This window comes from Felis catus, chromosome B4, assembly GCF_018350175.1.
Source record: "Felis catus isolate Fca126 chromosome B4, F.catus_Fca126_mat1.0, whole genome shotgun sequence".
Lineage (NCBI taxonomy): Eukaryota > Metazoa > Chordata > Mammalia > Carnivora > Felidae > Felis > Felis catus.
In genome coordinates this window covers 64,987,638-65,009,933 of record NC_058374.1, presented here as the reverse complement: position 1 = coordinate 65,009,933, position 22,296 = coordinate 64,987,638, and the positions used below count along the sequence as shown (strand labels likewise).

Genomic DNA, 22,296 nt, shown 5'->3' with positions numbered 1-22,296 from the left:
CAAACCAATTTGCGCATCACAATTTCATGTTAAAACTTAAACAAACTCTGATGTTTGTAAAGCGCTTCGTAGGTGCCAAGGGCTTTAATTCTTAGTCCTCACAACAGCCCTTTGAAGCAGGAACTATTATCACAGGCACACCTGCTGCACGAATGAGGAAATTAAGTATTAGCGAAGTTACACTGCAAGCTAAGGAGAACCCCCGTTTACGTCGTCAGAACTCCAATGACTGCTGAGAACTGAAGCTCCGTAGCTAAGTGACCGGCTCGCCCTACCCGCGCATGCGCAGAAAAACACGGAAGCAATTTCCGTAGTAATAATGGGAGTCTGACACTGGGGGGTGTGGCAAGGACTCCAAAATCCCAGCATTCGCATCGTGTCGGTGTCAAGATGGCGGCCCCCATGTTCCGGTGCTTTTCCCGGGGCAGGTGGTTTGGGAGCCCAGGCATGTCAGGAGTCTTGTTCCTGGGACTGCGTGAGGCCCATTCGGGCGCTCAGGGGCTGCTGGCGGTGCAAAAGGCTCGAGGTCTGTTCAAGGAGTTCTTCCCCGAGAGGGGTACGAAGATAGAGCTCCCAGAGCTTTTCGACCGTGGAACGGGCAACTTTCCCCAGACCATCTACTGCGGTTTCGACCCCACGGCCGACTCGCTTCATGTGGGGCACCTGCTAGCTCTTCTGGGCCTGTTTCACTTCCAGCGAGCAGGCCACAACGTGATTGCGCTGGTGGGAGGTGCCACCGCGCGCCTGGGAGATCCGAGCGGCCGCACCAAGGAGCGCGAGGCCCTGGGCGCAGAACGCGTGCGAAGCAATGCGCGCGCCCTGCGCCAAGGCCTCGAGGCCATGGGTGCTAATCACCAGCAGCTCTTCGCAGATGGGCGGCCTTGGGGAAGCTTCACGGTACTGGATAATTCAGCCTGGTACCAGAAGCAGCACCTGGTGGACTTCCTATCCGCCGTAGGCGGCCACTTCCGCATGGGGACGCTCCTGAGCCGGTTGAGCGTCCAGACCCGACTCAGGAGTCCCGAGGGCATGAGCTTGGCCGAGTTTTTTTACCAGGTGCTCCAGGCTTATGATTTCTACTATCTGTTCCAACATTATGGATGCCGGGTCCAGCTGGGTGGATCTGATCAATTGGGCAATATCATGTCCGGATACGAGTTTATCCACAAGTAAGCGCCTTTAGACCCAGGAGAAATCGTGTGACCAAATAATTTACACCCGAATATCCTACGATTCACTATTGGGATTGGGTAGTGACCCCCTTTTCAAGTCCTTTTTGGTTTTCTCCCCGTTAAGAGTCTGAAATGGTGTCGATGTGACAGGCTGATAATGAGAACTAACGGGCTGGATTAATGGTATTAGGTATGGAACATATTCTAGAACTCTGCAGGAAATACACCACCAGCCAGGATTCTGTGTTACTGAATTGAGAAACTGCTTTCCTTTGTTTATACTTGAATGGGATTGTGCCTCGGTGAGTAGTTTCTGCTTTAGCTGCACCTTCCATGAAGCTAGTATTAGTTTTTGGTTGGCATCGCAAAAAAATTGTTTTTCAACTCCAAATGTTTGGCAAATAATGTAGATTTTAATGACGTTTTTCTTAAGGGAGATGAACTCTGTAGTTCTAGCCTAGCCCATGTGCTACTCATTTTTAAAATCCCTTAAAGCATCCTTAGTGTCTCTACCCGACTCCTTACCTAGTTTTCTTTCCTTGTTTTCTTGGGCCTTTAAAGTTTTGAGGCCCTAGTTATACAGAAACTCCCCCAGAGTCACTGGTTCCATTGTAGTTGAGAATGACAAATGCCAAAACAGTGAGTGCTCTGAAAACAAGGGACAAACATTCAGATTTAGAAGGTAAAGGAAGTTTTCTCAGAGCAAGAGACCAGAATGAAATCTGAAGAACGATTAGCAAAACCTACCAACACTTGTGACTGAGGCGCATAATGAAGTTTTCCTTTATGCTTAGGTTGACTGGAGAAGACGTGTTTGGAATCACTGTTCCTCTAATTACAAGTACAACAGGAGCCAAATTGGGAAAGTCTGCTGGTAATGCTGTGTGGCTAAACAGAGATAAGACCTCTCCGTTTGAATTGTATCAATTCTTTGTCAGGCAGCAGGATGATTTGGTAGAAAGGTGAGTTCTTAATAGTGTGCTGAGAACAATTAAGTATATTAAGGTCATGGTATAATTTTAGCCATTGAATCTTTGTGTGCCTTTTATAGTTTTTTGTGTTTTGTTTTCACTTAGATTCTACTTAAGACACAGAACGTTGCAGTTTTAACTGTTCTAAACAAGTTTTTTGTTAGTTAAAGCAGAGAACTACCGTGACTCCTGAAAAACTTAGACTCAAGTTTTGATATACTTCTAGTAAGTACTTAGGATGTTATCAGTTGCATAGTCTGGTTTTTTCACTCCTTTTATGGTCAACTTGACTAAACCTTATTTTACTCTTATCTCTAAAGTTTCTTTTCTTTACCATAACGTAGTACACACTTTGAAGATCCTTTTTTAAAAATGATTTTCTTGTCAATTCATTCACATTATCTTAAACCCTTCAAAGAATGTAATTGATGATAAAAATATACCTGCAACAAAGAAAAGGTGAATTCTACCAAAAATGATTTTTCCAGACTGAAAAATGTTTTATAATGAACTACAATAATTAAGATTTTTTTTCCTTCAGGTTTGTTTTCAACATATTTGACGATACAGTTTAGAGTTTTGATGTATCAAGAACTGACATCTTTTTGAATATTTCATTTTCTACTTGGCTCTGATGTATAAAAATAGAATTAATTTCTGTGTATTAACTGTGTGCCCAGCAACTCTGCTAAACTCTTATTAATTCTAATAATAATGTTTGGATTTTAAAGCACAAGCTTAAATGTAAGGGTGAGAGACGAATGGAAAAAATTAGAGAATCCAGATAGACTCCAGCATCTATGGTCACTTAATGTCTGTGGCGCTGCAGAAGAGTGGAATAAGACCATCTTTTCTTTCTTTCTTTTTTTTTTTTTTTAATGTTTTTAATGTTTATTTATTTTTGAGAGAGAGACAGCTATGAGAGGGGAAGGGGCAGAAGGAAAGGGAGACACAGAATCCGAGGCAGGCTCTAGGCTCTGAGCTGTCAGTACAGAACCCAAGGCGGGGCTCGAACTCATCAACGATGAGATCATGACCTGAGCCAAAAGTCAGACGCTTGACTGACTGAGCCACTCAGGTGCCCCAAGACTATATTTTCAATATATATCACTTGGATAATTAGATGCCTTATTTGAGGAAAATGGTGAAACTTAACCTCACACTGTATGCAAAAGTCAATTCCAGGTAGATTGTCAACGTAATCTGTAACGAAAGCTAAATCATGTGTTCAGAGCATAAATAGGAAAATCTCTTCATAACTGGGATAGAGAAAGATTCTTATGTGAGATACAAAGAAAAAGATTGGTAAATTAGACAATTAAAATTGAGATCTACAGTTCTCCAAAAGCCACCATTAAGAGTAGAATACCAGTTACATGTACTAAAAGTACTAGCTATTCTGACAGGTATAAGGTGATCCCTCATTGTGGTCTTGATTTCCATTTCCCTTAGGATTAGTGATGTTGAGCATCTTGTTATATTGGACCATCAGTTTGTCTTTGGAAAAATGTCAGGTCCTCTGCTAATTTTTAAATTGGATTATTATTGGTGTTGACTTGTATGAGTTCTTTATATGTCTTGGATCTTGTTGATCTATCGTTTGCAAGTGTCTTCTTCCAGTCAGTAAGTCATTTTGTTGATGGTTTCCTTCTCTGTGTGAAAGCTTTCTATTTTGGTGTAGTATCAATAGTTTATTTTTACTTTGTTTCCCTTGTCTGAGGAGACATATCTAGCAAAATGTCTAATTTCTAGAAAATGTCTAGAAAAAATGCTAAGGCCCATGAGATTACTGCCTATGTTTTCTTCTAGGAGTTTCATAGTTTCAGGTCTCAAATTTAGGTCTTTAATCCATTTTGAGTTTATTTTTATGTATGTTGTAAGAAAGTGGTCCAGTTTCATACTTTTGCGTGTAGCTGTCCAGTTTTCCTGGCACCATTTGTTAAAGAGACTTTCTTTTCTCCATTGTATTGTCTTGCCTCCTAGTGTCATAGATTCACTGACCATTTAAGTGTGGGTTTATTTCTGGGCTTTCTATTCTCTTCTCTTGATCTATGTGTCTATTTTTCTGCCAGTACTTCATTCTATTTGATTACTCTGGCTTTGTAATGTATTTTGAAATCCGAAAGTGTGATACCTCCAGCTTTGTTATTCTTTCTCCTGATTATTATTTTGGTGATTCTGGGTCTTTTGTGGTTCCATACAAATTTGAGGATTATTTGCTCTAGTTCTGTTAAAAATGCTGTTGGTATTTTGAGAGGGATAGCATTGAATCTATAGTTTGCTTTGCGTGTAGGATGGACATTTTAATGATATGAATTCTTTCCATGACCATAGACTATCTTTCCATTGTTTGTGTGATACTCAGTTTCTTTCATCAGTGTTTTATAGTTTTCACAGTACAAGACTTTAACCTCCTTGGTTGAGCATGGTAGTCTTTTAAGTAATCTCTACACGCAGCATGGGGCTTGAACCCACAACCCCAAGATCAAGAGTTGCATGCTTTAGGGCCACCTGGGTGGCTCAGTTGGTTAAGCATCCGACTTCAGCTCAGGTCATGATCTCGTGGTTCATAAGTTCAAGACCCACATTGGGCTCTGTGCTGACAGCTCAGAGCCTAAAGCGTGCTTCAGATTGTGTGTCTCCCTCTCTGTCCCTCCCACACTCATTCATTCATTCATTCTCTCTCTCTCTCTCTCTCTCTCTCAAAAATAAATAAAAACATTTAAAGAGAGAGAGAGAGAGAGAGAGAGAGAGAGAGAGAGAGAGAGAGAGAGAGAGATGCATGGTCTACTGACTGAGCCATCCAGCACCCCTAAGCTTCGTAGTCTCTTATAATCCTTTGTATTTCTGTGGTGTCATTCGTATCTTTTCTCATTGCTGATTTTATGTATTTGAGTCCTCTTTTTTACTTGATGAATTTGGCAAAAGGTTTATCAGTTTTGTTTATCTTTTCAAAGAACCAGGTTTTGGTTTCACTTATCTTTTCATTTTTTTTTTAAGTCGCTTTTCATTTATTTGCTCTGATCTTTATTATTTCTTTGCTTCTGCTAACTTTGGACTTTGTTCTTTTTCTAATTCCTTTGGTTGTAAGCTTAGATTGATATTTTTCCGGTTTCTTGAGAGAGGTCTGTATTGCTCTTAGAACTGCTTTTGCTATGTCCCAGAGATTTTGGAACATCATGCTTCCATTATATTTGTTTTCCAGGTATTTTTAAATTTCCTCTCTGATTTCTTTGTTGACACATTGGTTATTTAGTAACATGTTATTCAGCCTCCATGTGTTTGTGTTTTTTCAGTTTTTTTTTTTGTAATTGATTTCTAGTTTCACACCTAAAAGTGGTTTGATATGATTTCAGTTTTCATAAATTTATTGAGACTTGTTTTGTGGCTTAACATATGACCTATCATAGACAATGTTCCATGTGCACTTGAAAAGAATGTGTATTCTTTTTTTTTTTTTAATGTTTATTTATTTTTGAGAAGAGTGAGAGCATGAGCGGGGGAGGAGAGAGAAAGAGGGAGACACAGAATCTGAAACAGGCTCCAGGCTCTGAGCTGTCAGCACAGAGCCTGACGCGGGGCTCGAACTCACAGACCATGAGATCATCACCTGAGCCGAAGCCAGATGCTTAACTGACTGAGCCACCCAGGCGCCCCAAGAATATGTATTCTTTTGTTGGGATGGGATATTCTGTGTATCTGTTAAGTCCATCTGGTCTATTATGTTGTTCAGAACCACTGGTTCCTTGATTTTTCTGCCTGGATGACCTATCCTTGGATGTAAGTGGGGTGTTAAAGTCCCATTCTATTATCGTATTATTGATTTCTCCCTTTTATGTCCATTAATATTTGCTTTACATAGGTGCTACCATTTTTGGCGCATAGAAATTTATGATCTATCTTTGTTGGATTGATCCCTTTATCATTATGTTAATGCTCTTTTCTCTTGTTATAGTCCTTGTTTTAAAGTCTATTTTGTCTGACATAAGTACTAATGCCGTGACTTTTTGTTTGTTTCCATTTTGATGGAATACTTGTCTCCATCTCTTCGTTTTCATTTTGTGTCTTTAGGTCAGAATGAGTGTCTCGGAGACAGCACGTAGATGTGTCTTGAGGTTTTTATCCATTCAGTCAGCCTGTGTTTTTTGATTGGAGCATATAGACCCTTAACATTTAAAGTAATTATTGATAGTTATATACTTAATTGCCATTTTGTTGTTTGATTGTTTTTGTAGTTCTTCTGTCCCTTCCTTCCTTGCTCTCTTCCCTTGTGATTTCATAACTTTCTTTAGTGTTATGCTTGAATTCTTTTTATTTTTTTCCGTATGTATTCTCTTTTCAAAGGTTTGTGGTTACCATGAGGTTCATATTTAACACCCTATATATATAGCAGTCTGTTTTAAGTTAATAGTCACTTAAGTTTGAACGCACTTACTATTATTTTTAATGTTTTAATTTTTTGAGAGAGACAGAGCACAAGTAGGGGAGGAGCAGAGAGAGGGAGACACAGAATCCAAAGGAGGCTCCAGGTTCTGAGCTGTCAGCACAGAGCCCAATGTGGATCTCAAACCCACAAACACAAGATCATGACCTGAGCTGAACTTGGATGCTTCACTGAGCCAACCAGGTGCTCCTGAACATGTTTAGAAAGCATTACATTTTTATTCACTTCCTCCACATTTTATGTATTTGTATGTTTTTATTTTTTGTACTGCTTAACCAATTATTGTAGATACAATTGATTTTACTGCTCTTGTCTTTGAACCTTCGCAATAGCTTTGTGATTGATCTGGTACCTTTACTATATATTTGCTTTCACCATTGAAATTGTCATAATTATTCTAAGTTTTAGTTATGGCCTCTTCTTTCCCACTTACAAAAGTCCCTTGAACATTCTTGTAATGCTGGTTTAGTGGTGACGAATACCTTTAACTTTTGTTTATATGGGGAATTCTTTACCCCTCCTTCAGTTCTCAATGATAACCTTGCTGGGTAGAGTATTCTTAGTTGTAGCTTATTTCCTTTCATCATTTTGAATATACTGTGTGCTCCCTCTGGAGCGTGCAGTTTCTGCTGAAAAATCAGTTGATAGTCTTCTGGGAGTTGCCTTGTACATCACTGTTTGATTTTCTCTTCCCACTGTTAAGATTCTGTCCTTTTAGTTTTTGACATTTTAGTTATCAATGTGTCTTGATATAGACTTCTTTGGGTTCATCTTATTTGGGGCTGTCTGTGTTTCCTGGATTCAGATGTCTGTTTCCTACCCCAGGTTAGGGAAATTTTCGGCTATTATGTCTTCAAATAAGTTTTCTCCCTTTCTCTCTGTTTTTTTTTTTTTGAACCCATATAATGTGAATGTTAGTATGCTTGTTGTGTCAGAGGTATGTGTTCTCAATTAATTCTGTATTACTAGGAATTATAGCTTAATTGGGGAAATCTGAGCGTTAAGGTTTTGAAGGTAAATGGTGAGATACCATTCATTATAGGCTGACTTACATACCAACCAAATGTGACTATTGAACGAGGAGACTCCATCTCAGTATCTTTAATAACAGGTTATAAGCTTTTAATGACCTGTTTAAATTGGTATTAGGGGGTGTGTACCATCTTGCCCACAAGGAGGAAGAGTCACTGGCATCCACGTGGTAAATTCCACCAGGAATGCCAAGAACTTGGGCATGTTCGATGTTGCATGGCATTGTGTCAGTGCATCCATGCCTATAGTAGGGAGGGAAAGGGCCAAGGAGGCCACCACCAGAAGGAGCCATTTGAAGTAAATGGCCCCTGTAGTTAGTTACATCTGAATGGATTTGTACACCTTTGATTGTTTTACTGGCAATTCTCTTTTAAGAATTTATAGAGAGATTGTCTGGAATAACAGTGACTTGTGCCTTGATGTCTAATCAGACATTTTTTTTTAATTCTACCAAATATTTATTTTATATAATTTATTGTCAAATTGGTTTCCATACAACACCCAGTGCTCATCCCACCAGGTGCCCTCCTCAATGCCCATCACCCACTTTCCCCCCCCTCACCCCGCATCAACCCTCAGTTTGTTCTCAGTATTTAAGAGCCTCTTATGGTGTGCCTCCTTCCCTCTATGTAACTTTTTTCCCCCTTCCCCCGTCTTCTGTTTTGTTTCTCAAAATCGACTTATGAGTGAAAACATATGGTGTCTGTCTTTCTCTGCCTGACTTATTTCACTTAGCATAACACTCTCCAGTTCCATCCACGTTGCTACAAAAGGCCATATTTCATTTTTTCTCATTGCCACGTAGTACTCCATTGTGTATATAAACCACATCTTTTTTATCCATTCGTCAGTTGATGGACATTTAGGCTCTTTCCATAATTTGGCTATTGTTGAAAGTGGTGCTATAAACATTGGGGTACATGTGCCCCTGTGAATCAGCAGTCCTGTATCCATTGGGTAAATTCCTAGCAGTGCTATTGCTGGGATTGGGCAGTTCTATTTTTAATTTTTTGAGGAACCTCCACACTGTTTTCCAGAGCAGCTGCACCAGTTTGCATTCCCACCAACAGTGCAGGAGGGTTCCCGTTTCTCCACATCCTCTCCAGCATCTATAGTCTCCTGATTTGTCTATTTTAGCCACTCTGACCAGCGTGAGGTGGAATCTCAGTGTAGTTTTGATTTGTATTTCCCTGATGAGCAGTGACATTGAACATCTTTTCATGTGCCTGTTGGCCATCTGGATGTCTTCTTTAGAGAAGTGTCTATTTATATCTTTTGCCCGTTTCTTCACTGGATTATTTGTTTTTCGGGTGTGGAGTTTGGTGAGTTCTTTATAGATTTTGGATACTAGCCCTTTGTCCGATATGTCATTTGGAAATATCTTTTCCCCATTCTGTCAGTTGCCTTTTAGTTCTGTTGATTGTTTCCTTTGCAGTGCAGAAGCTTTTTATCTTGATGAGGTCCCAATAGTTCATTTTTGCTTTTAATTCCCTTGCCTTTGGAGATGTACCAAGTAAGAAATTGTTCCGGCAGAGGTCAGAGAGGTTTTTTTCTGTTTCCTCCTCTAGGGTTTTGATGCTTTCCTGTCTCACATTCAGGTCCTTCATCCATTTTGAGTTTATTTTTGTGAATGGTGTAAGAAGGTGGTCTAGTTTCATTCTTCTGCATATTGCTGTCCAGTTCTCCCAGCACCATTTGTTAAAGAGACTCTCTTTTTTTCCATTGGATATTCTTTCCTGCTTTGTCAAAGATTAGTTGGCCGTACATTTGTGGGTCCAAATCTGGAGTCTCTATTCCATTGGTCTATGTGTCTGTTTTTGTGCCAATACCATACTGTCTTGATGATGACAGCTTTGTAGTAGAGGCTAAGTCTGGGATTGTGATGCCTCCCGCTTTGGTTTTCTTCTTCAAAATTACTTTGGCTATCAGGGTCTTTTGTGGTTCCATACAGACTTTAAGATTGCTTGTTCTAGTTTCGAGAAGAATGCTGGTGAAATTTTGATTGGGATTGCATTGAATGTGTAGATTGCTTTGGGTAGTGTTGACATTTTGACGATATTTATTCTTGCAACCCATGAGCACGGAATGTTTTTCCATTTCTTTGTGTCTTCTTCAATTTCCTTCGTAAGTTTTCTATAGTTTTCAGTATACAGATCTTTTACGTCTTTGGTTAGGTTTATTCCGAGGTGTTTTATGCTTCTTGGTGCAATTGTGAATGGGATCAGTTTCTTTATTTGTCTTTCTGTTGCTTCATTATTGGTGTATAAAAATGCAACTGATTTCTGTACATTAATGTTGTATCATGCAATTTTGCTGAATTCATGTATCAGTTCTAGCAGACTTTTGGTGGAGTCTGTCGGGTTTTTCATGTAGAATGTCATGTGATGTGCAAAAAGTGAAAGCTTGACTTCATCTTTGCCAATTTTGATGCCTTTGATTTCCTTTTGTTGTCTGATTGCTGATGCTAGAACTTCCAACACTATGTGAAACAACAGCAGTGAGAGTGGGCATCCCTGTCATGTTCCTGATCTCACAGGGAAAGCTCTCAGTTTTTCCCATTGAGGATGGTATTAGCTGTGGGCTTTTCATAAATGGCTTTTATGATATTAAATATGTTCCTTCTATCCCGACTTTCTCGAGGGTTTTTTATTAAGAAAGGATGCTGAATTTTGTTAAAGGCTTTTTCTTCATCGATGGACAGGGTCTTATGGTTCTTTTCTTTTATTAATGTGATGTATCACATTGATTGATTTGCAAGTATTGAACCAGCCCTGCAGCCCAGAAATGAATCCCACCTGATCATGGTGAATGATTCTTTTTATATGCTGTTGAATTTGATTTGCCAGTATCTTGTGGAGAATTTTTGCATCCATATTCCTCAGGGATATTGGCCTGTAGTTCTTTTTTTTTGCTGGGTCTCTGTCTGGTTTAGGAATCAAAGTGATGCTGGCTTCATAGAATGAGTCTGGAAGTTTTCCTTCCCTTTCTATTTTTTGGAACAGCTTGAGAAGGATAGGTATTAACTCTGCTTTAAATGTCTGGTAGAATTCTCCAGGGAAGCCATCTAGTCCTGGACTTGTATTTGTTGGGAGATTTTTGATAACTGATTCAATTTCTTCACTGGTTATGGGTCTGTTCAAATTTTCTGTTTCTTCCTGTTTGAGTTTTAGAAGTCTGTGGGTGCTTAGGGTCTTTGTCCATTTCTTCCAGGTTGTCCAGTTTGTTGGCATATAATTTTTCATAGTATTCCCTGATAATTGCTTGTATTTCTGAGGGATTGGTTGTAATAATTCCATTTTCATTTGTGATTTTATCTATTTGGGTACTCTCCCTTTTCTTTTTGAGAAGCCTGGCTAGAGGTTTATCAATTTTATTTTTTTAAAAAACCAACTCTTGGTTTCATTGATCTGCTCTACAGTTTTTTTAGATTCTAAATTGTTCATTTATGCTCTGATCTTTATTATTTCTCTTCTTCTGCTGGGTTTGGGGTGTCTTTGCTGTTTTGCTTCTAGTTCCTTTAAGGTGTGCTGTTAGATTCTGTATTTGAGATTTTTCTTGTTTCTTGAGATAGGCCTGGATTGCAATGTATTTTCCTCTCAGTACTGCCTTTGCTGCATCCAAAAGGGTTTGGATTGTTGTATTTTCATTTTCATTTGTTTCCATATATCTTTTAATTTCTTTAATTGCCTGGTTGACCTGTTCATTCTTTAGTAGGATGCTCTTTAACCTCCATGTTTTTGGAGGTTTTCCAGACTTTTTCCTGTGATTGATTTCAAGTTTCATAGCATTGTGATCTGAAAGTGTGCATGGTATGATCTCAATTCTTTTATACTTATTAAGGGCTGTTTTGTGACTCAGAATGTGATCTGTCTTGGAGAATGTTCCATGTGCACTAGAGAAAAAAGTATATTCTGTTGCTTTGGGATGCAGAGTTCTAAATATATCTGTCAAGTCCATCTGATCCAATGTATCATTCAGGGCCCTTGTTTCTTTATTGATTCTCTGTCTAGATGATCTATCCACTGTTGTAAGTGGAGTATTAAAGTCTCCTGCAATTACCACATTCTTATCAGTAAGGTTGCTTATGTTTGTGATTGTTTTATATATTTGGGGACTCCCGTATTCGGTGCATAGACATTTATAATTGTTAGCTCTTCCTGATGGATAGACCCTGTAATTATTATATAATGCCCTTCTTCATCTCTTGTTACAGCCTTTAATTTAAAGTCTAGTTTGTCTGATATAAGTATGGCTACTCCAGCTTTCTTTTGACTTCCAGTAGCATGATAGTTCTCCATCCCCTCACTTTCAATCTGAAGGTGTCCTCAGGTCTAAAATGAGTCTCTTGTAGACGGCAAAACCATGGGTCTTGTTTTTTTTTTTTTTTTATCCATTCTGATACCCTATGTCTTTTTGTTGGAGCATTTAGTCCATTTATATTCAGTGTTATTATTGAAAGATACAGGTTTAGAGTCATTGTGATGTCTGTAGGTTTCATGCTTGTAGTGATGTCTTCGCTACTTTGTGGTTCTTGCAACATTTCATTCACAGAGTCCCCCTTAGGGACATTTTCATTGACCCAGGGGACTACCAGAGTGGTATAGGGGCCACTGTCTCTGGGAGGTGGGATGATGAGTCCTGGGGAGCCACCAACTCCCTGCGGTAGAGGCTTAGGTGGCTGCCAGCCCTGGGTTTTAGAGAAGAGGTCAGAGGCAGTTGCAGAGACTGGGTTCAAGTCAGGATGGATGGCAGCTGAGTGGCAAGAGGGTGGATGGCCGAAGGGGGCTATAGATGGGAGAATGCTAGCGATAGGATCTAGAGTTTAGAGACTGGCTGTCTAGATACTAAGTGGCCAGGAACACTGAGATTTTGTAACTCCCAGAAGAGGTTAACCTGTGTGTTTTCATAAAGGGCAAAATTAAGTTGAGGATTTATTGGAGTTGGGAGCCCTTTTTGTTGAGGGAAATTTGTTCAAGGGGGCAGCGGGGGTAGAAGGGCATAGATCTGAAGTGTCCAGGTACCTGGATAGTAACCTCCTCTATGTCTAACAACCATGCCCGTGCCCCCCAGTGCCTTTCAAATGGTTTCAGCAGTCCAATTAAAATTAGTAGCACTGCCCTGTAGTTAGGGGGAGCGCCTTATAGAGTAATACTCTGGACTCGGGGTCACTTGAGGCCTCGTCAGGTTTAGAAATGAAGAGGGTGTCATTCGGGTCACTATGGTCATCGAAATGATAAACATACGGGACCACACCAACTTTGCTGCAGGAGACAGGCCTAGTCTAATGTTTCCCATTCACTGTGAGCCTTAGCTTTAGTGATTTCTGTGAGGAAAGGATGAGCACAGCACCAGGCAGTAAATATCCGGGGGGGGGGGGGGGGGGTAGGTACAGATATCAGTGGCTCTGGGGGCTCCATCTTCCTTTACCCGTCCTCATCCTCATCAGTGGCCTCAACAACCAGGTCAGCTTTTCCTTTGGTACCAGGGGCACCCCCTGAGACATGTTGCTTTGTTCTATCCCATTTGGGGAGGAAAGCCTAGGGGGCTCAGGATGTGGTATCTCAAAGGAAACAGACATATAGCTGGACTGTTCTCTGAGAAGATTATAGATTTTAGGGTCTTCAGAGAGACTGGCCCGTTGTGCAGTTCAGCCATGAGTAACAGTTTTCAATCACAGGCCACAAACCTGTAATAGCCAGTTAGCTCCCTTCTATCCTTCCTGCTGCACAGTCTTTAAGGTTAGAATTTCAGTTAAGGCATAATTTCTGATGCCTTAATTGTTACTTTCTTATTTTCTTCATTATGTTGATCTTACGTGTTGTTACCAGAAAAGGTTTCTGGAAAATGTCCCTGTGAGCCCACTTCATAAGTGGCTGCATTCCTTTCCAGGTGTCCCAGTTGCCCTCCCCAGGATTGGGATCTGCCTCCACTAGCGCAGTGTACACGGGACCTTTGGGAAAGCCCTGGCTTTCCTATTGGTGCAAATAGCAGAGCCTTGGCATGTTGGTACCTAGTGGCACTAAGCAATGCCCAGGAAGCTTTCATCTCTGTTAAATAAATTTTGCATTTATTTGGAGCTGATGTACCCCCTCTGGGGTCTTAAGAGGCACTGGCATAAGATGTTCAGGACATTTGTGTTTGTCTATTAATTGTTTAGCAACCACACCGAAGACTGGACTTATGATATCCCATGGGGTTAGGGAGACAAAGTGATGGTGAGTGTAGCGGCCATGTGGGGACAGCAAGCCTCACTGAATGTCTCCTTTCATGGTGCCATTGGTTTCCTATTACAAGGCTGTTCTGTGTATCTGGGTTAGGGCACATAGTCCCACTGTGACCCACCACTCAGTGGTCACTAGGGGAGTTCTCACTCCTCCTTATCTACTGGAGTACCCTTTCCTCGGTACCATTAGCCCAAAGCCTCATCTTGGGCAGCAATCTCAGCCTTGGGATTCACTCTGCCTTCACTAGCTGTCCTTGGCGTAAGGCAGGGAGGACCCTCATGTACATTAGTAGTCAGTAAAGGCCTTTATAATTAGTGGTCTTATCATCTCATTAGTCCATATAGCCTAAATCACATTGCACTGGAGAGTGAATTATTATGGTAGCAGTGACAGGAAACACACAGCAGAGGCAATATGCAGAAGCACGGAAGAGTGCAGTAGACCTCCAGCAAGTGGTGCTGCCTTCCCAAATGGTGTTACCATCTGGGTTAGCCAGTCACAGTTAGTAAGGTGGTTGAAGCTGGGGGTGGTGCATGGGTGGCTCAGTCTGTGGGGCTCCAACTCTTGATTTCGGCTCAGGTCAGGATCTCATGGTTTGTGAGTTCAAGCCCTCATTAAGGTCTACGCTGATGACGCAGAGACTGCTTGGGATTCTGCCTCCGTATCTCTCTGCCCCTCCCCTGCTTGCTCGTTCTCTCTCTCTCTTTCTCAAAACAAATAAAAATAAACTTTGAAGGGAGCGCCTGGGTGGCTCAGTCGGTTAAGCGTCCGACTTCAGCTCAGGTCACGATCTCGCGGTTCGTGAGTTCGAGCCCCGCGTCGGGCTCTGGGCTGATGGCTCAGAGCCTGGAGCCTGCTTCCGATTCTGTGTCTCCCTCTCTCTCTGCCCCTCCCGCGTTCGTGCTGTGTCTCTCTCTGTCTCAAAAATAAATAAACGTTAAAAAAAAATAAAAAAAAAAAAAACTTTGAAGAAAAAAAAAAGATAGTTGAAGCTAAACGCGTTCCCGTAGGTTAACTACAAGTGCTATCATCACACAGTCCCCTTGACTGTACCATCTACCAACTGTTTGGCTCTCAGCCTATTGATAGTGGTGCCAGCGGTTAGAAATGCCTGGGGACACTCACCTGGGCTGACTATTTGTGGCTGCGCTTAGAGATGGTTCCCTGAGCCGAGTGCCTCTTGTGAGTTCGTCTTGTGGCTAGACTTGCCTTAAGGGTTCTTACAATTGCAGGATGCACCTCAGCCACAACCATCAGAGAACTTCGAAAAACAAGATTTATGACTCAGAAGTTCTGGAGGGTCTGTGGCATTCTGGGGTCTCAGATAGGGAGAGAGAGAGGAAGAGAGTGTGGTCCAGGGGCTCTGCATTATTAGGATGAAGGGTGAAGTGCCTAAGAACTTTGTGAGTTCATTCTTTATTGGCAAATTTAAAACAGCAGAAATTAGGAAGTGGGTAGGGAGAAACAGCATCACTCAAGCGGCCAGTTATCTAGGTTACCCAGAGCTTTCTAAAAGAGGAGCTTCATGCGTGTCAGTAGTCTGGTGCTTTGTCTAGTTGACTTGCTGCTAGCTGTGGCATGCAGCTGGCAGTATGTTTATTGGAGGTGGAGGGCTTTGAAATACATGCCTTGGCTGTCAGAGGGTTAATGTCAGGTACCGATGCTACACTTACAGAACTACTTAGGAAAAATATGTGTCTCTGCTTATTAAACCTGTATTTGTACGTAACCTGTGACCCAGTAGTTCCTCTCCTGGGTATGTCCCCAAAAGAAATCAGTGCACACAGGCACCAAGAGAAATATATGGGAATATTCATAGCAGCATTATCAGTAATTGTCCAAGAGTAGAAACAACACAGAATAAATAAATATATCGTGGAAACAGTCACAGCACAGAATGCTGTACGTACGTGACAGCTGTTCACACAACCACATGGATGAGCCTCTTACTAAACGTAATCATCTGCCAGAAAAGCCAAACACAAAAATGTATTCTGTATGATTCCGTTTATATAAAGCCTGAAAACAGGCAAAACAAAGTGAAGCTGTTTATGGAGGGGTACTGAAATGGTAAAAGTATAAAGAAAAATAAGTGATGATTTTGAAAGGCGAAGGAGTGGTTAATTTGGAGAGGAAGGGGATGTGATAAATTTGGGCTTCGGTGGGTGGAGGCAATGATGTATTTCTAGGCAGGTGATGGTAGATGTTTGCTTTCTGATTCATTAAACTATGTGATTTGCATACTTTTCTATGTCTTTCTATGTGTTTTATTTTAAAAAGAGGATACACAAAATAGTATGTCAGGAAGTTACAAATTTTTTATTTATGGGCACATATACATAAAAGTACTAAAACATCCCTAGGGAGGATGGGCACAAATTTAGATTAGCTGCTCTCTGTGGGCGAGGAGGGGAATGTGGTAGTGCTGGGATCTAGAGCTGTACTTTTCTTTTTCAAAAAGAAAGGTCTGGAACAAAGATGGCAAAATAGTGACATCCTCAGCGTGGGTGGTATGTGCACGGGTGTCTTTTTTGGGTACTTTTCTTCGTGTTTATTTTTCATAATTAAAAATAAATTTAAAGGGGCACCTGGGTGGTTCAGTTGGTTAAGCATCTGTCTCCTCACTTCGGCTCAGGTCACGATCTCAGGGTCATGGGATCGAGCCCTGCGTTGGGTTCTGTGCTGACAGCACGAAGCCTGTTGGGATTCTCTCTCCCTCCCTCTACCACCTGCTTCTGTCTCTCACTTGATCTTAGCCAAAAGGCCGAGAAGCGATGCTTTTCTCTCTCGATGAATGAATGAATGAATTTAAAAGTAGGCAGGATGGCTTCCGATTCTGTGTCTCCCTCTCTCTGCCCCTCCCCCGTTCATGCTCTGTCTGTCTCTGTCTCAAAAATAAAATAAACGTTAAAAAAAAAAATTAAAAAAAAAAAGTAGGCAGGATGATTTTTAAAGGGTAAGGGAGTTAGAGATAAAAATTAGATATGTTACTTATATATACCTAACACTGTATTTTTTGCCCCAAAGGTACCTGAAGCTCTTCACTTTTCTGCCCCTTCCAGAGATTGACCACATAATGCAGCTGCATGAGAAAGAGCCAGAAAAGCGGGGTCCTCAGAAACGACTTGCTGCAGAAGTTACAAAGCTTGTTCATGGACAAGAAGGGCTTGCTTCTGCTAAAAGGTGGCCTTTTAGAATAACTAAAAGTGGATAAAGTTAATGTAATTAATAGACGAGAAAATTCATTAGGGTTGTTATTTACCACTAACAAGAATTGTCAGTGGTTGACCTAAGTACTGTAGAATAGCTTCTGTTGGAAAGAAAGATCACCTTGAATTAAGTGTAAATTATGTAAGATAAACGTTGCTGTTTCAAAACCTTTCAGTGTGGAACATAATGGGCACTCCATAATTGGTTACTGGGTACTAGCCCATGTGTCTGGAAAAGCGCTCACGTGATGTGGTTCTCAATGTGTATTTCAGGTGTACTCAAGCCCTTTACCATAGTAGCATAGACGCACTGGAGGTTATGTCTGATCAAGAGCTAAAAGAGCTGTTTAAAGAAGCTTCGTTTTCTGAACTAGTTCTTGACCCAGGAACAAGTGTCCTAGATACATGCCGCAAAGCAAATGCCATTCCAGATGGTCCCCGAGGGTAAGATTATTTAACTTTTAGATTCACAGTTAATTCGGCAGTAAATGTTACAGTTCACAGCATGCGTTTCCAGAAGGTGTTTTCCTGATAATGCTTCAATGGGGTCTCATTTCTGGCAGAAGTTAATCCCAGAATACAGTGAAAACGGAGTACTTATTGTCGAAAATCCTTTAAATTTTCTATAAAATCTGGTACTACTATACCGTCTCTCCTTAAGTCTAACTCAGTTTCTCCTCAGCATTGGAAAGGACTCTGTTTAAGGGACCACAGGGGTTACTGGACTTTTCTAGTGGTTTATTTACTGATACTGAAAATTGTACCACTAAAGATGACACCGTCTCTGATTCTGACAGAGTTCTTAAGTAACACTGACATTTGTTTACATTGTGTAAGCTGAGTAAGATTGGCTTGTACATTTAAACAAAATGTAGAAATTGATCTGTAAACTGTAGCAAATAGCCCAAAACAACACTTCCTAAGAGAAAGAAATTTGTCCTTAAACAGAAGATGTTTTACTGTAATTTTGTAAAACCACGGGTTGTAGCATTTTTTTTCATTTGGTAACACGTTAAGAGAAAATGAACATTTGCCTTTCACAAGGACTTCCAAGGCCTTTCATACTCTAGACCTCTTTTCTTCTCAGAGTTCACTGCTTTCTAGCTCCTCCCCATGTTTCCTCACTGTTTGTGAAATTTACTGCTACTCTCCAGTTTACATGTCTCTTCTTTCAGGAAAATTTCCAACCCCCACCCACCCGGTGTGCTCCTAGAGCAACCTTTCCTGGGGCTTTATAGCATTTAATCACTGTAATTATTTATTTGTCTGGATTACCCCACTAGTTTTCAGTAGTAAAGGCTCTATGAATGTTTATTGAATGAACTGGGCCATAAATAATGTGAGTAAAACCTATTTACATATGCCATCAAAAAATTGTTGCTAAACTGGAATTAGATAAGCTACTGATTTTCCATTTCTGAAATCAGCCCATTTCACTTTTCTAAAAAAGTTCTGCTTTTTAACATTTTAACAAAATGTGCTATTATTTGCATAGTCTCAGAATAGAATTTCCAAGGTTCTTCCAGTTTCATAAGCAAGTTTTCTAAAGGTTTTTGTAATAGCATATATAGTTGTGACTTGTAGCTCATGGAAGCTCATTAAAAGCAGCATTGCCCTCTTTCTGTCGGGAGGCTTCTTTTCTGTAAGCCCCTACTCCAAGTGTGGGGAGGGGGGGAATTGGCTTGAGAAAGTGATTCTGTTACTCATTTTTAAATCACTACCAACTGAATAGTTCTATATAGAGCTGTGGGATATCCCAGCTTTTTCTCTACTAAGTAAGAAACTGTGCCTTAAATCTCCTTTAGAAGAGCATTTAAGGGAGGCAGATATCTAGAGTGAACATAAAGGTAACAATTCAGTGCTAAGTGGTTTTAGTTGGACAGCCTCTGAAATATAAATGAAATATCATTGGGAGAGGTGAGTGGTGATGGATTTATCTAACTAAAACACTGTTATTTTTAGGTATCGGATGATAACAGAAGGTGGAGTCAGTATAAATCACAGACAAGTAACAAATCCTGAGAGTGTTTTAGTCGTTGGACAACATATTCTTAAGAATGGACTTTCATTACTTAAAATAGGAAAAAGGAATTTCTACATTATAAAATGGCTTCAGCTATGATGAAAAATCCTTCTGGTGGTTCAGACGTATCCATCTCATTCTCAAGATGTACCAAAGGTTGGCTCCAGAACTTATACTTTCGTTCACACAAGCCAAACAACAGAGAATGGAGTATACTTTAGGCCTCAGAGTGTGAGTAATTTCATTATTTATATAGGTTGATTAATGTGTAATGATGGGGTATTTTGTTTCCTGGTCTGCAGGTATTAAGGACTACCATAGAAAACCATAATTGCCAAGGATAATCTCTTTTAAAAATCCTATTTCATGAAATAACTACTGTATCCTTCTTGCGCTCTTTTTTAGAGATGAGGAAGAACAGTGAAAAAGAGGGCAGAGTAAGGACTCTTGGATACTTTTATATCCAAGTGTCTATCTTCCTGACCTTACTAACACCAGCAGCATCCGCAGTGGTCACATTAGAGATGTGAAATACGGTATTGGAAACTGTAGATTTCTGAATTTTTTTGCCATTTAGGAAGCAGATACAGTTCTCCTTAAGAAGAAAAGTATTACACAAAGCCCTAGTTGGGAGTAGAAATTACAGTAGAAAGTTTCTTTTCAAAGAACAAAAACATGTACTTTTGAGAAAGTTTCCAGTTCAGTTTTCCAGTCTCTTACCTGTGTTTCAGTATAAATTTACTCACAGCCTTGTTTTGCCAGATTACTAAGGAAGCAATATTTTATAAATTTGGAAACTTAAGTTTCAGCTTCTGTCCCCAAGCAGATTACAACTTGAGATAAACGGAAAAGTAACTAGAGAGAAAATAGCGGCAAATATAGTATCAAATACCCCATCATATGAGAGTATCAAAGTAATTCTTCTGGTAAGGGAAGTCTTCAGGTCACGCTTAAAGGATTTAGAACAAGACCCAGGTAAGCTGTACATACATTAGGCAAGTCAATTCTCAGAACTGTTTCTACATGTCAAAAATCAAGGTAGTTATCCCTATTTCCCTGAGGACCAAGTGAAACATAAATACAAATGGTTCACAATCCGGTTCCTTCTTGAAAACCTTACAGGCAGCAAAGCATGGCTTTAGTGTTCAAATTCTAGCCATTTACTACCTGGGATACTTGAAACAAATCACTAGCCTGATATGTAAAAATGGAGATGTAATTGTAGCTTTGTGAATTGTGAGATTGCGTAGGAAAAAAGTTGTAAAACTTTTCATATAGCATAAGCTGTCTTACGTTCCAATTAGATTTATATGTTAAAAAGCTAGTAGATCTAAATTTTTCCCTGGGAGCAAAGTTAGGAAGAATTGACTTATTGACAAAACTTGAATGTCATTTCGTACCAGCAATTTTATTTACATAGCAAGAACATACAGGCGTCCGTGGTAAATGTCAGAGATCATCGCCACATTTCAGAGCTTCACTCAGTTTGAGCCAATAAATGAAGGGTTTCTGAAACTTTACATACCTTTCTTGCCTCTGCTTTTCTTGTACAAGGTGTGTAGTGCCAGCAAGTACATTACCATCACCTCAGTTGTAAAGGTAACATTTTCAATTTGAAATTATGTTTGATATGCTGGGGAATGGTACACTGTAAGTTTCTCCCCCCTTACAAACTCAAAAGACTGGGATGGTAGTCATCTGATGTATCTGAAGTGAGTAAATCAGGGATGGCTGTACTGATATTGAATAATGGCAGAGTGATTTTAAAGTGTGTGCTAATGAACATTTAGGTAGTATGTATTCTATCAAGAAGGTACTATGAACAGATTCAAAGTAGTACCATTAAGATTGAATCTGGTTTTTTATGTTTGAGATCAGTTGCTGAGCCCGTTGTTTGCTAGTACGTGGGTACCATAAGCTCACGTTACCAACACATTGTTCCTGCCAGTAGTCCTTCATAACTGTTGTAACAGAAATGTTAACATGTTCAGTAAATTCTGTATTGCTGATATGATCTTTTCGAGATGGAGCTAGATGCCTTAAGGATTTTGACCCATATCTTAAAGTTTTTATGTAATTCATACCAAGAATCACCTGGGGAATTTGAATAAAATGTGAGTATGTTCTAAACCTCACCCCAAAACTCTGAATGTATTTTAGTAGTAAAAAGCCTTTAGGTGTGTCTGTCCAGATGTTTTTCTTTAAATAATAAGGCTCCATCAGTATTTTCCTATTTGTTGTAATCTAATGTATCATTGGTGTGAAGCAAAAGTAACTGTTACCAACTAATAGAGACATATACTTCGATGACCAGCACAGTATTTGGTTTTAAGTCTCACCTCCAAGTGAATCTTAGAGCATGTTATGAGTGACCTAATTTAAAGATGTATTGGAATTATTATATTTGAAAATCAAGTCTAGATGGTTGTTTTTAATGCAGGAAAGTAGAATTCATGCTTGCAGGTTTAAGAAAGAATCAAAGAAAGATAATTTAGATGTTTAATGCACTAGGGCAGCGTGGACCCGGAAGTGGAAGGGCTGCAGTAGCTACACCTCATGCACATCACCGTCAGTGTTACAGATCTTCTTGTGCCTTCAGCTTTCTTACTAACACATCAGAGGTTGCAGAGAAGCTCAATAAAAGTAGATCTCGAAGGATAGGTGGACTACAGTGACTGTGAGTAACTTGTCAGCTCACACCTTTCAAAGCCAGACCAGTTTATAGTGTGCATGCATTATAGTTGTATGAAATGTTGTCTTCGTGCGTTCTTCTCCAAGGACTATGGCAGCAGCTTTAAGACTGCTCACAGGTTACACAGGTCATCTTATCCACAGGCAAACTGCTTGTACGACTAGAACATGAACAGTTCTTTTTAAGTTCAAATGAAACTGTCACAAGAAAGACTTGATGTATTTTATGTGTACTTTATATGTACGGGGCAACTTTAGAAACAGCCATTTATTATTTGGATTAAATGTATGATTTGTTCTGTGATACAGAGTACGATTTTCAGTTTATAGCCAGTCTCTTCACATGAGCAGATTCATACCATTGCAATACACAGGAGTTCATAAATAAAATTCTACTCAAGTAGGCAGTAACTAGCAAATTTCGAGTCAACAAAGTCTCAGTGTTACATAGTTCTCTTCACCAAAGATGAGTCTCTCGGATTTCAGCAATTATTTGACTGGCTCCTTGTAATGCCTACATTAAAAAAGAT

General features: G+C 40.1%; 2 protein-coding genes across 10 annotated transcripts in view; one reads left to right on the top strand and one right to left on the bottom strand.

The window, feature by feature from the left end:
* The first annotated feature begins 335 nt into the window (after positions 1 to 335).
* On the top strand, positions 336 to 21,210 carry YARS2 (tyrosyl-tRNA synthetase 2). Its single transcript, XM_003988547.6, has 5 exons — positions 336 to 1,169; positions 1,967 to 2,134; positions 16,871 to 17,026; positions 17,326 to 17,496; positions 19,015 to 21,210. Exons 1-5 carry the CDS (start codon positions 391 to 393, stop codon positions 19,172 to 19,174), a joined length of 1,434 nt encoding a protein of 477 aa, XP_003988596.1. The 5' UTR covers positions 336 to 390; the 3' UTR covers positions 19,175 to 21,210.
* DNM1L (dynamin 1 like) overlaps positions 20,463 to 22,296 on the bottom strand; it is a 65,957-nt gene continuing 64,123 nt past the window's right edge. For all 9 annotated transcript variants that reach the window (XM_045061642.1, XM_023256915.2, XM_023256916.2 and 6 more), the window contains one exon: positions 20,463 to 22,280. In XM_045061642.1, the coding sequence (XP_044917577.1) occupies positions 22,224 to 22,280 (57 nt within the window). In that variant the 3' untranslated portion in view covers positions 20,463 to 22,223. The remainder of the gene's footprint in view (positions 22,281 to 22,296) is intronic.